At 38.1% G+C, this 13,883-nt stretch overlaps 1 protein-coding gene across 4 annotated transcripts in view; it reads right to left on the reverse strand.

Moving 5' to 3' along the window:
* The window catches only part of LOC108701857 (sperm-associated antigen 16 protein), a 474,505-nt gene that overhangs the window by 154,037 nt on the left and 306,585 nt on the right, over positions 1-13,883 (reverse strand). For all 4 annotated transcript variants that reach the window (XM_041576877.1, XM_041576879.1, XM_041576876.1 and 1 more), the window contains one exon: positions 4,167-4,232. In XM_041576877.1, the coding sequence (XP_041432811.1) occupies positions 4,167-4,232 (66 nt within the window). The remainder of the gene's footprint in view (positions 1-4,166; positions 4,233-13,883) is intronic.

Raw genomic sequence — 13,883 nt, forward strand, 5'->3', positions numbered from 1 at the left:
ACAGCAATTGAAGCAGAGGAGCATCTATGATGGTTCATGATATGGCCTGGGTGTTGCACCCTGTATAATCCTTCAGAGGCTCAGGCTGGAGTTTTGTAAAAGCCACAAAGGCCTGGGCCTAGGGCAGCAAGATTTTAGGGGCGGCATGCCGCACCTAAATTGGGTCTGAAGTACAGGGGACATGCATGAGATTTGACTTGCTTTTTAAATCTCCCATGCGCCAATCCCCAGTGATCGGTAGCCTTTGAGGGAAATTTGCACACCAAGGGGGGGGGGGGGGGGTTTCACAGGCGCCTACGGGTGCATGCTACTTATATACAGACCTGCAGAAGCTAATGCATGTGTGGCTCCCAGGGGCCGCTTCATTAAGCACATTTATATGGGTGTGTTTCTGTACTGGTAATCTCAGTATAAGGCACATTGGTTTTGTGTTTGATTGGCAAATGCAGCAGATACCCAGCTACAATAGCAAATGCCTCATATCCTCATAATGCAAAGATTCTGTCCTGCTAGAAATCTGCCCACTGGAACACATGGCTGCAAAGGACTTTTAATGACTAGATAGTATTGGGGTGCACCTGTATTTTGCTAACATAACATCAGAATCTTGACAAAACAATTTTTCAATAGCTTGATATTGTATGGAATACTAAAACTGAAGGGACAACAATTCCAGCTATATTATCAGGAGTTTTCCAGCCATTCTGCAGCTCTAAAGAATGCTTATTGTGCTGAGCCCGACGACATTTTGAGGCCACGTTACTAAATGACAGTTATGTGCCATAGAAAATCATTTATCTTTATACTCTGAGCATTAAGTAAAAAGAAAGTGGTGACTCCCCTTAGGCAGTTAATTTCCCTTTAGGGCAATAGCACAAGTTACATGTTGTATGCCATGCTTAATCCCTTCCAGCATGGGTCGACAAAATGTCAGATAAGAGCTTTGCATTAGAGCCAGTGTGAATTGCAGTTGGAATGCTAAGTATGAATCAGCATAGCAAATCAATATGGCAGCCCCTCTTGGAAGAATAAATGCTAATAGGCAGAGGTGTATTTATTAAATAGAGTTCCCACAGTTCACCATATGAGTACTCCTCAGATCTCTAATCATCTGTATTGCAGTTTAGTGGCTGGTTATAAAGATAAGCAATAACATTTGTATTCTGGTTACTGGGGTTTGTGACACCAGAGGATTAGAAATAGGGAGAAGAATTGGTAATAATTCAAAATTCATTAAAAATAATAAAAACTGACCTACTGAGGATTCAAATTGGGCCACCTATAATGTATGATATGTTAATTATAACCATATAGTAATAAGTCAGATAAACTAGACTGTATTTATAAGATTTTCAATTAGTTATCCAACTGGCTTTCTCAGTGCAGAATTAAAATTCTCAATTCTGAATTAAGAAAGCCAGTTGGATGACTAGCAAAACACCTTCAAGAGAAAAATACAGCAAGTTTTATTAATCTGACTTTTTACTATGGATATACTAATCTATTAATATATTAATTATAATGCAAACATCCTTTTTAAATAAATACCTCTGCTTATCTGCCCTGACATCTCAATAGACTAGATTGCCCTGTAACTGAGTGATCAACTATAAACATGACTAATGCTGCATCCAACAATTTCACTATGAATATATAATTAATTACTCCACGACTCGTACATGGTGCTCTGGTAACATAGAGCATAAAGAATCACATGGAGGGACAGAACAGTGAATCCCCAGTAATAGTGACTATGGTCACAGAACCAGTGATGAATGCAAAAAAGCAACAGAGGAGGCTGTATGCTGCTGTGATGCTTGATATTTTATTGGATGGGTATAAAGCACAACATGTTGAGGGTATATAGTAATCCCTATACTTCAGGTGGTATCAATCCCCTGAAATGTTCTGCTTACCCAAGTAACCAATAACACGGTTAAAATCTATTGTGTGCAAACATTTGAGTCATGAGGGCCCAAAAACGATTTTGCTGTTGGATCACACTATAAATAAATCATTCATTTTAATGTAAAAGTTGTGATAACAAGCCATTTAAAATGAGCAACAGGCTGGCCAATCTGTATCACTTCCACTAGGCTGGTGCTGAGGCTACAAAATATTCCTGGGTGAACTGGCAAACACTACTCAGTGTGCATCTTTATACTGCAGGACACAGCAGCTCCAAATGAGGCATAACCTGCTGTGTTGATTTGAAAATGAACATATTTATATTAAGGATCAACCAGCTAGCCTGCCTGCTGTGCAGAATTAATTCACATGACTGTAATTATACATTCAAAAGCCCCTGTTCTGTCCCTCTGGATAATAGATACAGCCGTGGCATTCCTATCCATGCTAATTTACTTGTTCAAACTGTCTCGTCATTTTACAGCCCCTTCATTTCAGGCCAACAATTATGGTCTGGCTTGGAAAAAACACAGCACTAGCCGAGTTCCCCTGCACAGATCAGCTCTAAATCACAGAAGGAAAACATTTTCTATCATTTGTAACACTTCTGCAAAAAGGAAACTCTGTCGTTGATTGCCAAAACACAGGCATTGTTTCTCTTCTCATACAAAGATTATCAATATAATACAGAAATCTCCCCATAAAAATAGTCACAGAGCCCAAACTGTTACAAAGTTAGGACAGTTATATACAAAAGAGCGAAATTATACATAATATAATGTAGCCCTTGCTGTAAACTATAAGGATATTATGGGATACCAAAGTGTTTGCTGCGGTGCTCAGAAATTCTTAATTATGTCACTGATTTACATAGTTGACAAAGATCTGTTGATGAGCTTTATCTCACACCTAAACTGAAGAAGTGCCAACATCAGGAGCACCCAAATAGGCCCATAAGCAACTACCGGCTCTGTGTCTCTATTATTATAACTCATGATGATGTAAAATGTTTCCATACAGGACATTAGGCCTCATTTATCATATCAATGGAGACTAAGCATCCCTGATTTGTGACTTAATACCTTCTGTATAGCCAGTCCTGGAAGTGTCTTCTAATAAATTGAAGGAAAGGCTTAATCATTATTTGACAATTGGTTTGTTGTTTATTACAATTAATAAGATTAATAATCATATCATATTAATCATATTAATATGGATCTCTTGTGGTTGCCATGGGTTGTGCGCATGTGTAGTAGAGTAAAATCAGAACAGAAGTGAAATGATGAATTTTCCTTCTACTGAGTATGTGAACAGCCCAACGCTGCAGCAAAGACCCCATGGGCAACGTGGCCCACATTAAAACAGTACCCTGGACTGAGGAAGTACCAACCCAAGGTCAAAATAAGAGATTATAATCACTGGAGAGGTGTATGAATATAGAGGAAGTGAACCCCACATTGGGGGCGTGCTGGGAGACAGGGGGGCTCAGATCACAGGGTCTGCTGCATAGAAATTCCTCCTCCCAGCCAATTCCTTACTGCAATCTAAGCATCCCTGCAGTGGCCAGGAATGGGTAGGCATGAGCAGTTGGGGAGGAGGTTGTGGTTGCTGTGCGTGCCACATAGATTTATTTGCTGGGGCCGGGTGACTACTAGTTATGCCACTGGTCTTTCCTTCTCAATTAACCCAATATTTTTACAAATTTAGGTCACTATTAATACTTCTCCCATACAAGTAAAGTTAACAGTTATTTGTTGAGTGGTAGCCCAGCTGTCTATAGATACAACTAGGGACGTCCAAACTTTTTTTTGCCCAATGCAGTTTCAATGTAAAATTTGCAATTTTGTCAGTGGCAAACTTTTAAAAAAATGTCACTATAAAATGTCTCCATGCGGTCTGTTATGTAGGAAAAAAATGGTCCCTGCAAACTTTATTAATCTGCCCTTTGCACTGCACATGTGCCATTTCTTTGCAATCTGGAAAAAAAGCTGCATTCTCTACAGTGAATAAATACTGAGAAATTAAAACGGGATTTGGCCAATATGACTTTGGCCTAATGAGAAAGGATTATCTAGACCGTACAGTTTTTTTTCGGTGAAAAGCAGCTGCCCATTCTCATACCAAAAATCTTGTTTCAAATCAAGATAGAGTTACGGCCAGTCTTACTCTAAGGAGCAATTTAACCTGGTGCAAATTGGAATTCTTCACATTGACTTGAAACTGGTCTCTGTACCTGGATACCAGGGCTTGGTACTTACCTTCATGTTGAATGCAGCATGATTACAGGAGTGTAGATGCCCGTAAAATGTCTGCGCGCACAAACCCTGAAAAGCAATACAGGATAATTACATTTTGCAAGACTTCAAACAATGAAATTAAATGTTCATTATGATATTATGCAAAAACAAGGCATAAATGCAAGACCATGTTCTGAACACAGTGTTTATTGTCGGCTATTATATTCAGTTATATAGCATTCTGTTTGATCTACAGTTGAATGCAGTAGTAAACATTTTGATTTCTCTGCTTGAATGTAAAACAGGAAAATAAAATATGCCAATTCCTAGAGCTGCGTGGGGCAATTACATCTGACTTAAATAATCTGAAAATGTACCTTACAGCATTACGTTTAAAAAGGAAACCTTATTTTAAGCATTATATTAAAAATTGATCAATAATTTGAGTAACATTTTGATCCCCCCACCTCAAAAAAAAAACATTGTTGTGTGTACGTTTGTGTTTATAAATGTTGTGGCAGATATTAAATGAGATGTTAACTTTAAAATGTATTTTAGACAAATTGATTTTTGATTTCCTTTGATACATGCTAGGAATACAATGTATAATTGACTGAAAGTAATTATGGTGCATATATTCTGTTTCACTGAATGGTGCATAGATCCCTGTACTTTGCTTCTCAGCTGAGCGTTGCAAGGCTTCAGTGGTTCTCCACTTAAGGGGTCATTTACGACAGCAAATGCAGTGAGCAAAGTGCAATTTTAAGCACCATCACCATTTTTTGCACAATGCAGAGTTCCCATGCCATTGTAGTCTTCAAAGAGAGTTGGAATTTTGAAATTGAGGATGATGCATCAAAATTACCACAACTGCATTCACCGTTTGCAATGAATGAGACACAACTGCGCTAAATCCAGTTTTTCATCATTCCTGGAGTTCAGTGTGAGAGTGCTGTGTGCAAATGATTTTTTAGATTTAAATTCAAAATCTCACCTGAGATGGCAGCACCAAACAACTTACCTGGGGTGGCAAAAAGCTGTTCATTGTATTAAAAGCCGAATTTCCATTTCTTAAAGGAGAAGGGAAGTCATTTGGCACTTGGGGGTGCCAAATGTTAGGCACCCCAAGTGATTGTATTAACTTACCTGACAACCTGGGTCAGTGCCGCTATCAGCAGAAAACTGCACAGGCCCTGGGTTCTTCCAGCGAGCACCACGGAGCGATCTTCTTATTGCTTCTTCTTACTCCAAATTTCCCAGGGAAGACGCATGTGCAGTAGAATGAAATAGTGGACTTTTTTGTTTAAGTACAGCTTTTCACTCTACTGCGCATACGCTGCCACAAGAAGAAAGAAGGAACAGGAAGAGGATCGCTCCGTGGTGCTTGCTGGAAGAACTCCAGGCTGGTGCAGTTTTCTACTGATAGGAGCACCGGCCCGGGATGTCAGGTAAGTAAATGACACTTGGGGGTGCCTAACATTTGGCCAAATAACTTTCCTTCTCCTTTATACCTGAAATTCAGCTCTTATAGTGCAAGAGAGTGCAATTGAACTCTCTGCACTAGCAATGTGGCCCCCCCTGACCCCCTCCGGTGCAGGAAGGAAAGCACTGGGGGCGGCATTGCAGGAGCCGCCTTTTTACTGTGGAAAAGGTGCTGTGCCCTGTGCCTATTGATGCAAGTATTTTTAATTAATGAGGTTTTTTTTAGCAACTTATTGCAGGGAAATTTGCACACATGAAACTGCGCTAATGGTCATAAATTACCCTTATGCCTTTATTTTGTCACCTTAGGAACAGTTTTATGACTTTAGTGATGCACGGGGATGCATAAGGAAGTTTATCAGAATGTAGTCATGGAAAAGGCACACAGAACCTTGACAGGCGGATTCTATAACGGAAATATTATAAAGTTGGTAATTGGAAAAAATATCCACAATGTGAAAATGTTTGCCTCTGTGCAAACAAATTTTCCTTTACGCATATTTAACATAGCTCTTATGAATCCTGAAACTGTTCAGTGACCATTAATGAAAGTGGAAGAAAGTTTGAGTATTTTGTAGTTTATGCCAGTGCACAGTGTATGTGATAAAACTTCTTAATGAAAAGGTTATGTTTGCTCCAAAAGGTTATGCCATCTTCAAGTATACCTTAAAAATGTGCAACAAAAAATATTATACAGCAAAACGCAAACTTTATTCTTATTTGTGCAATTTTTTTTTTCTTTGTGACTTTTATTTCATTTTTCCCATATGCACTAAAGAGACAACTGCTTACCATGATGAGTTTAGAGGGTGATCCTGTGGTGGCAAATCACTATATTACATAGATTAGCTACTGTGTAGTGAAAGGAGCTACCATTCAGATTCCATTAAGCTTATACAGCTGAGTTTGCAAAGCAGATAAGCTGCCTAGTATAATACAGCCCTCTATCCCCTCAGGTTGATAGGACATTGGGAAACTGCCACCTACCAGATCCCATTCATTTGGATGTGAACTGCCATAGAACACATCCAAAAAAAAGAAGTGATTAGAAAATCATGCTGAAAAGTATCAGCACTGGTGCTTTCAGCAGTTTCACATTAAGGTGAATGGAGGTAGCAGGGGCAATTCTGTGTACTGTGTGCCTTTAGCCACAGAATGTAAAACTCTTTCATATAAAATACTTTAGTTGCTGACATGAAATATTTTATTTGCAGGTGATCAAAACACACACATACTGTACGTAAATGTTACTGGTATGACTGGCCCTTGTGTAAAACCGTAGACAAGTGATGTGTATAGAATATTCCTTTAAGTTGCAAATGTATTTTACTTTTTCATGCCTCTACCTTCCAAACAGAGGACTGACTAGGGGATATTAGAAAGAGGGGAAAAGCCCACACATGCATTGAATTCATTAAACATGTACTGTACATTTAGGGGGTTATTTATTAAAGTCCGAATGCCATAAACCAAAAAAAATTGTTTTTTTACTATAAAACCCCAATATTTTCGGGATTTATTATACCCCGAGGATAGAAAAAGTCAGGATTCGTAAATCCAGCATCTCAGACCTGCCGAGATTGCATATAAGTCAATTGGAGAAGTCCCGAAGTTATTTTGATCTGCGCTGGGTTTCGTGCAATAATCCGAAGAATTCATGTTTTTCAGGCAAAAATCAGACAAAATCTGAGTTTTCGGGTGGAAAATCCGAAAGATTCTGGGTTTTTTTCCTGCACAGGAAATTTTTGGGAAAATGTATTGATAAATAAGGGGAACAAACCTGTGTGGAGTATTTTTCAGAAAATAATGAGATACATTCGGACTTTGATAAATGGGCCTCTTTGATGCAGGTGTTTGCACATTAATTTCATGCTGCGTAGGCAAATGTTTCAAGCTAAGCAATTCTTTACAGCTAAAGCTACATTCTGTCATTAAAATAGGCAACATAATGCCTGAGCTGCATTGCCCTGGCTTACATGTCATACGTGTGACACTTGCCGGAAAGGTAAAAGATACAGATAACTTGGGTAGGTACACATGACGAGGAAGTTTAGGAGACCAAAAGACTTGTTTACAATGAGGGCAAAAGGTGCACAATGGATTAAACAGATGAAAACTAGGGATGCACCGAATCCACTATTTTGGATTCGGCCAAACCCCCAAATCCTTTATGAAAGATTCGGCGAATACCGAACCGAATCCGAACCCTAATTTGCATATGCAAATTAGGGATGGGAAGGGAAACATTTTTTTACTTCCTTGTTTTGGGTAGGGATGTAGCGAACTGTTCGCCCGCGAACTAGTTCGCGCAAACTTCGACCGTTCGCGTCCGCCGAATGTTCGCGAACGTTTGGGAACGTTCGCAGTTTGAGTTCGCGTTCGATCGTTCGACCATTCGAATTCCTTCGACCGCTAAAAATCGAACGATTTCCATTCGTTCGAACGATTGTAAGCATTCGATCCAATGAAAAGCATTCGATCGAATGGCTTCGATCGTTCGATTCGAATGAAAATCCTTCGATCGAACGATTAAAATCCTTCGATCGTTCGAATCGAACGATTTTAGCGGTGTTCGAAGTTCGCGAACTGTTCGCGAACGTTCGCATTTTTTGCCGGTGTTCGCGAACACCAAATCGGCAGTTCGCTACATCCCTAGTTTTGGGACAAAAAGTCAAGTGATTTCCCTTCCCACCACTAATTTGCATATGCAAATTAGGATTCGGTTCAGCCTGGCAGAAGGATTCAGCCGAATCTGAATCCTGCTGAAAAAGGCCAAATCCTGGTTCATCCCTAATGCAAACACCCATGTATTTTTTTTGTCCACAATGAAACATAACACAACAAAGTTGTCACTGCTGCTCCCACTTCCAAAATGGAATGCAAAGAGGTATGCACCTTTAAGTGTGAAGTATTGGCAGTGTCTGCTAGTGCTGCATACTTGAGAGGAAACACATGATGTACGAGGAAGGATCAGTAGTTTGTTAAAGTTATTTCCTCAATGTTGGTCCAGATTGTGTCAGTTCGAGGTGAAGTCGTGAGGTGCAAGTCAGTTGCATGTGCAGCTGCTACACCTTGTATGTAGCAGTTTAGCACAACTGCAAAGCACGAGTAAAAACTGCATACTGATGCAAGTACTAAAGTCATTGGTGTTTTTACAAGTTCAACTTTTTGAACTTTTCATTACTCCTTGCAAATGTAAATGAGTCATTTAGAAATGTCTCAGAGGCCCACTGTATTACACACATACAGCAAAAACATTCTGTCACAAAAAGTGGTGTAAAATGCAGAGAAAAAGCGGCATCTTTCAATGCAGCTCTTTACACAGTTTTTTAAAATGTAACCATTTGTAATAAGCACAAATTTGTTTAGATTTGACATTTACTTTTAATGCAGGATAATATAAATCAAAAGTTAACCCCAACACAAAAAATTAAAAGAATTGATTTCTTTTGAGCACTTTTGCAATCTACATTAATCATTTTATTCATAGCTGTCCACATATTAGCAGTTTTTACACTGCGTATATAATGAAAATAAAACAGGACCATTTGCTGGCCACCTCTGCCCACCTGCCAGGCAGAGAAGCAGAATGAACCTTCTGATGTTGCACTGTTTAGAAAAGAGCATTTCTCTTGTCTTTTTTTTTTAGCAGCGGAAGATCAGAAAACTTTGTTCTTCTTCTTAAAATTTCTCTTGACTGTCAGGTTGGTCAGAAGAAAATAAGGTATAAACTGGTAAGATCTAGGACTAGAAAATGTATGGAAATAACAGATATGCTCAGAAGAGCACTTTTACATTTGTTTTGAGGATTTACATCTTATTTAATGTTCTAAGGCACAGCTGTCCAACAGGAGGCTCATGAGCCAAATGTGGGCCTCCGCGATATTTTAGTGACCCCAGTATTTCCATTGACCTCTTTACACTGTTTGACATAATTGTTTTAAATTAATCTGGACCCAATCATATGGCATAGTTGCTAACTGGCCCACAATATAGAATATCTTGGACAGCACTTCGAAGGAGAAGAGTCATCTAATTTCTTCCCCGAAGACTTCTTTTCTTAGATCAAAACCAAAGAAACAAATTAAAAACAACATATTCATGTAATATCGTAGCTTGCCTCCCTAAAGCACCATCTTTAATGTAAGAGCAGCTACAGTATGTCGATCTTTACAGTAAAAATCATTCCACTGTATTGATTACATTAGTGCAGCAGCACATATCAGAATGCTATCTAGCTCATTGGACAAATAAAGCAAATGCATACCAAATAATCTTGCAGATGGAAATACAAGGTAATCGAATCTCATTGCTGGTATCATCCGGATGAATGTGGATTGTTAACACAGAAAAAGTCATCTCAGAATAGTGTTTCATAATACAAATACTGCATGAACTTCCTCTATCAAATTATGTAAAAAATCATGGAAAATTCTCACAAATATCTTGGTAACTGACACCATATTTTTTATTTATTAATTATTTTATTTATTTATTAAGGATTGAGTTGTGTTTTCCACGAAAAATTTGAGTTTTTGGTGGTATTTTAGTTTCAAAATGTTAGTAAATGAGCTCTAGAAAATCTAGAAAAGTTTGTTTTCTTTTAAAAAAAGAAAACTTAAGTAACGAGGTTTCTTTTTATAAAAAATCCATGGAAATAGCTCAAATCCGGAAATACCTGTCAAGGTCATGTAGGAGCCAATGGCAGAGGTCCCTTGAACCATTTAAAAAATGTTAATAGCCTTCATGATGTTCAAGTTTTTTTTTTGGTGGGTTTTGTTCAATTTGAGTTTTCGGGTTGTTAACCTGAAACTCGCTGATTCGAGTTTTTCCATTTATGTGTTTTTTCTTAAATTAGAAACCATTTTAGTTATGAGTTCATTCAAGGTTTAATTTGACCTTTGATAAATAACCCCCATATTGTACCCAAATACTATAAATTACAGTCTCTATGGACAATAGGGCCACTTTCAACCAGCAGCAGCTTCCCAATTCCTTTAAATGGTGCTGTCATATAGGGATTGTTCACTGTGCCTTTCCTGGCAGATCCTGCCTGGCAACACCAGTATCTGCCATATGTATTATTATTATTATTCATTACTTATAAAGCGACTATATTTTCACAATATTCTAGAGTGATTATACGTTGTTCACTTCAGTCCTTGCCCCCAGTGGAGTTTACAATATAATGTCCCATTCACACACAGTAGGGTCAGTTTAATCAGGTCCAATCAACCTGGTTGCATGTTTTTGTAGTGAGGAAGAGGAAAGCAGAGTACCCAGAGGAAAGCCACACAGACATGGGATGAATAGACATATTAAACTATAGAGCTCATTTACGAACATTTCAAATATGCATAGTGGACACACATCACCAGGTTTTTAGCCACAATGCATATTATCCACCTTAATGGTCAGTGCCTTGTTTTGCATTTCTACTGCCATATGCATTAATAAATCAGCAGCAAGCAGAGTTTTGCTTGAACCAATCCGGGTGCAAATTGGACCTTAACTACTAAAAACAGTATCAGTGTGTGCAGTGGTGTAACTAGATGTTACTGGGCCCCCAGCAAATTCAATCTAGGGCCCCAAAACATTGGTAAATTGACCTTTTCTACCAAGATATATTAAAACTGCTTGTTAATTACTGAGCCCTTTACACTCCTGGGCCCCCATGCAACTGCAGGGTCTGTTTCCTCTGGGCTCCCTTGAGTTCATGCAGGCTATACGATGTACCCTAAACTTTATGCAGCTAAGCAGGTATAGCCGGGGTTCTATCATGCAATACAAGAATGGTGTAGTGTAGTGTAAATAGATGCTAGTACTTGTGAATAGCATTTTAATTATGCAATTTTGCATACACTTAACACACTTTGCTTGCATTAGTAATGTAGCAGTAAAAAGTTTGTTTCGTCTTTATAACTGTATTTACTGCCATATTTTAGGGTATAAGTGCATGATCAAAAATTGCACATAAATGTATATGGTGTTGCTTTAATTAGTAGCCTGGTGCTATACATTACAGAAAGGCCCCCTATCCAGAAGACTCTTGGTCCCAAACATTTCAGATAAGCGATCCCACACCCGTAATAATTGTTAACAATGCTTGCGACATAGAATTGTGTACTGGCTTTATACTGTAGAAGAGGAGCTGTAAGCCTTGTAATTGAAAAACAAACAAAAAGCTAAAAGTTAAAAAGCTATTTAAATGCATGGAGCTTATATGGGTGCAAGCAAAAAGATTGTGCTGTTTTCTGATTCTATAAGTTAAACAGATACTTGCAGCACATACTATAGTCCATTGTATATAAGGTTTTTATCACCAAAAATGTTTTAAGGGGCACCTCCACCTCTTTTGTGTAATGGTTATCTTAGTGGCAACAGAAGTCAAGCTGTTTAGGGCAATATTGAGAATGAAGGCAGCCCCCAATATTAGATGTCATTAAATAGAGAAACTTCCACATACACTATCCATCTCACCACCATGTATACCATGTATAGGGTCAAGCCAAAACTACTCCTGTACTGTGATGAGAATCCCTCCCAACAAAAATATCTGCTCTCACCAACCAAGAATAGTACAACTAATGAAATAAAGTGCAACCACGTTATTGCTATTCTGTACAGAACTGACAGCAGAAAAGGCACATTGGCACTGGAGTCAGCAATGAACAACCGCAGAGGTCCCTTATGCTACACGACAATCTGTTCACTGCCATTGTGTATTGCTGTTTTTAGTAATAGTTTTTTATATTCAAGTCTCAGGCTGTCTATCACAGTCTGGCAGCTCCAGCAGGCTGTACTTGCTGAATGAATGAAGGTTTTGTTTTTCTTATACATTTATTTCTCTCTCTATTCATTGATTTCCTTCTATTTATCATTTTGCAGATTGTAAACGTCCTGTGTTGCCCATATGATGTTGTGGGATGGATAGGGGCTTTGATGAATACATGTGATGGCTGGTAAAATGTCAGATGAGCAGGTGTAAAAATCATGATGCATCTAAAGACTGGAAAAGAATAATTTGTAGACAGAGTGAAATAGGTTCCTGAATTCTGATGCCAATTTGATCACAATGCCCTGTCCCCATTCTAAGACAGTACATGAAGACTCAGTTCTAGCCAGACTGTCAGTACATAGACTGACCATCAGTACAGAGAAGGTACAGTACAGCACCAGAGTTGACAGACTGTGCATTAATAAAGAAAGAATTGTTCAGTGTACCTTCCTAAAAAAGCAATACTTTTTCCGAACGAAAGAGGTGTGATTACCAAAATAATGTGTTATAGAAATGAAAAGAAGTAAAACCCCTCTCTATTCAATTGACCACCAATTAAAGAAAATTCAAATATTAGTGCAGCAGTGTCAGAGTTTATTAACAGTTTCGTTAACGGTTACTAACCCAGTGTTGCTTCAATTATTGGGCAGCCATTGCTGGGTTGCCCAATAAAGTGCTATGTGCTAGGTGGACTGATTACAGCCTGCTATGGCTGAACTGTTGAAAAATTTTGGTATGAAAATAGGTTGTATGCAAGAATGTTCTTCAAGTCTAATGTACACAAGCTTCATATTCTACATAGTAAAAAATACAGGAAAACTTCTTATGTGGTGTGCTCACTTTGAAAAACACTAAGAGAAAATTGTTGAAGAAAATAGACCAATTTTCCTATTACCCTTTGGTAAATGTGTCCCTTTGTGTTATTACCATCTATGAAATCAAAACAGTGTTGCTTTGCTGAATCGGTAAACAGATTTTTTATATATATCGAGTCCAGATAAGCTACAAAGATTCTGTTGTTTGGAAATGTTATATACCAGACAATTTATACAATATACTATTTACAAATCACTGCGGCTGGAAAAATTTCCATTTAAAGTTTCACAAGAGACCACATCAAATCTAAGTAACCAGTCTACCTTTTCAATAAATCTTTTATGAACAGAGGTAAGCTTTAATAAAAAAAAAAAACCTTTCTTTCCCTTCTGATCCTCTACTTTCAAGATAAAAGTGTCTTCTCTCTGTGTACTCCAAGTACTTTGAATCCCCATAATATAGGCTAAAGCCATTTTACCATGGGCATGGCTTGAAACCAGGGTACAGCAAAATAATATTTTATTTATTGTACTGGCTAGTTTCCATATTTTTCCAACTACAAAGAGGGTCACTAAAATATATTACCCAAACATCAAGTATGTTTTCTCAATACTAAATTAATAAGCCTTTTCTAACTGAAGAATACAAGAAAAATAGACTAA

Source organism: Xenopus laevis, chromosome 9_10L (genome assembly GCF_017654675.1).
Source record: "Xenopus laevis strain J_2021 chromosome 9_10L, Xenopus_laevis_v10.1, whole genome shotgun sequence".
Lineage (NCBI taxonomy): Eukaryota > Metazoa > Chordata > Amphibia > Anura > Pipidae > Xenopus > Xenopus laevis.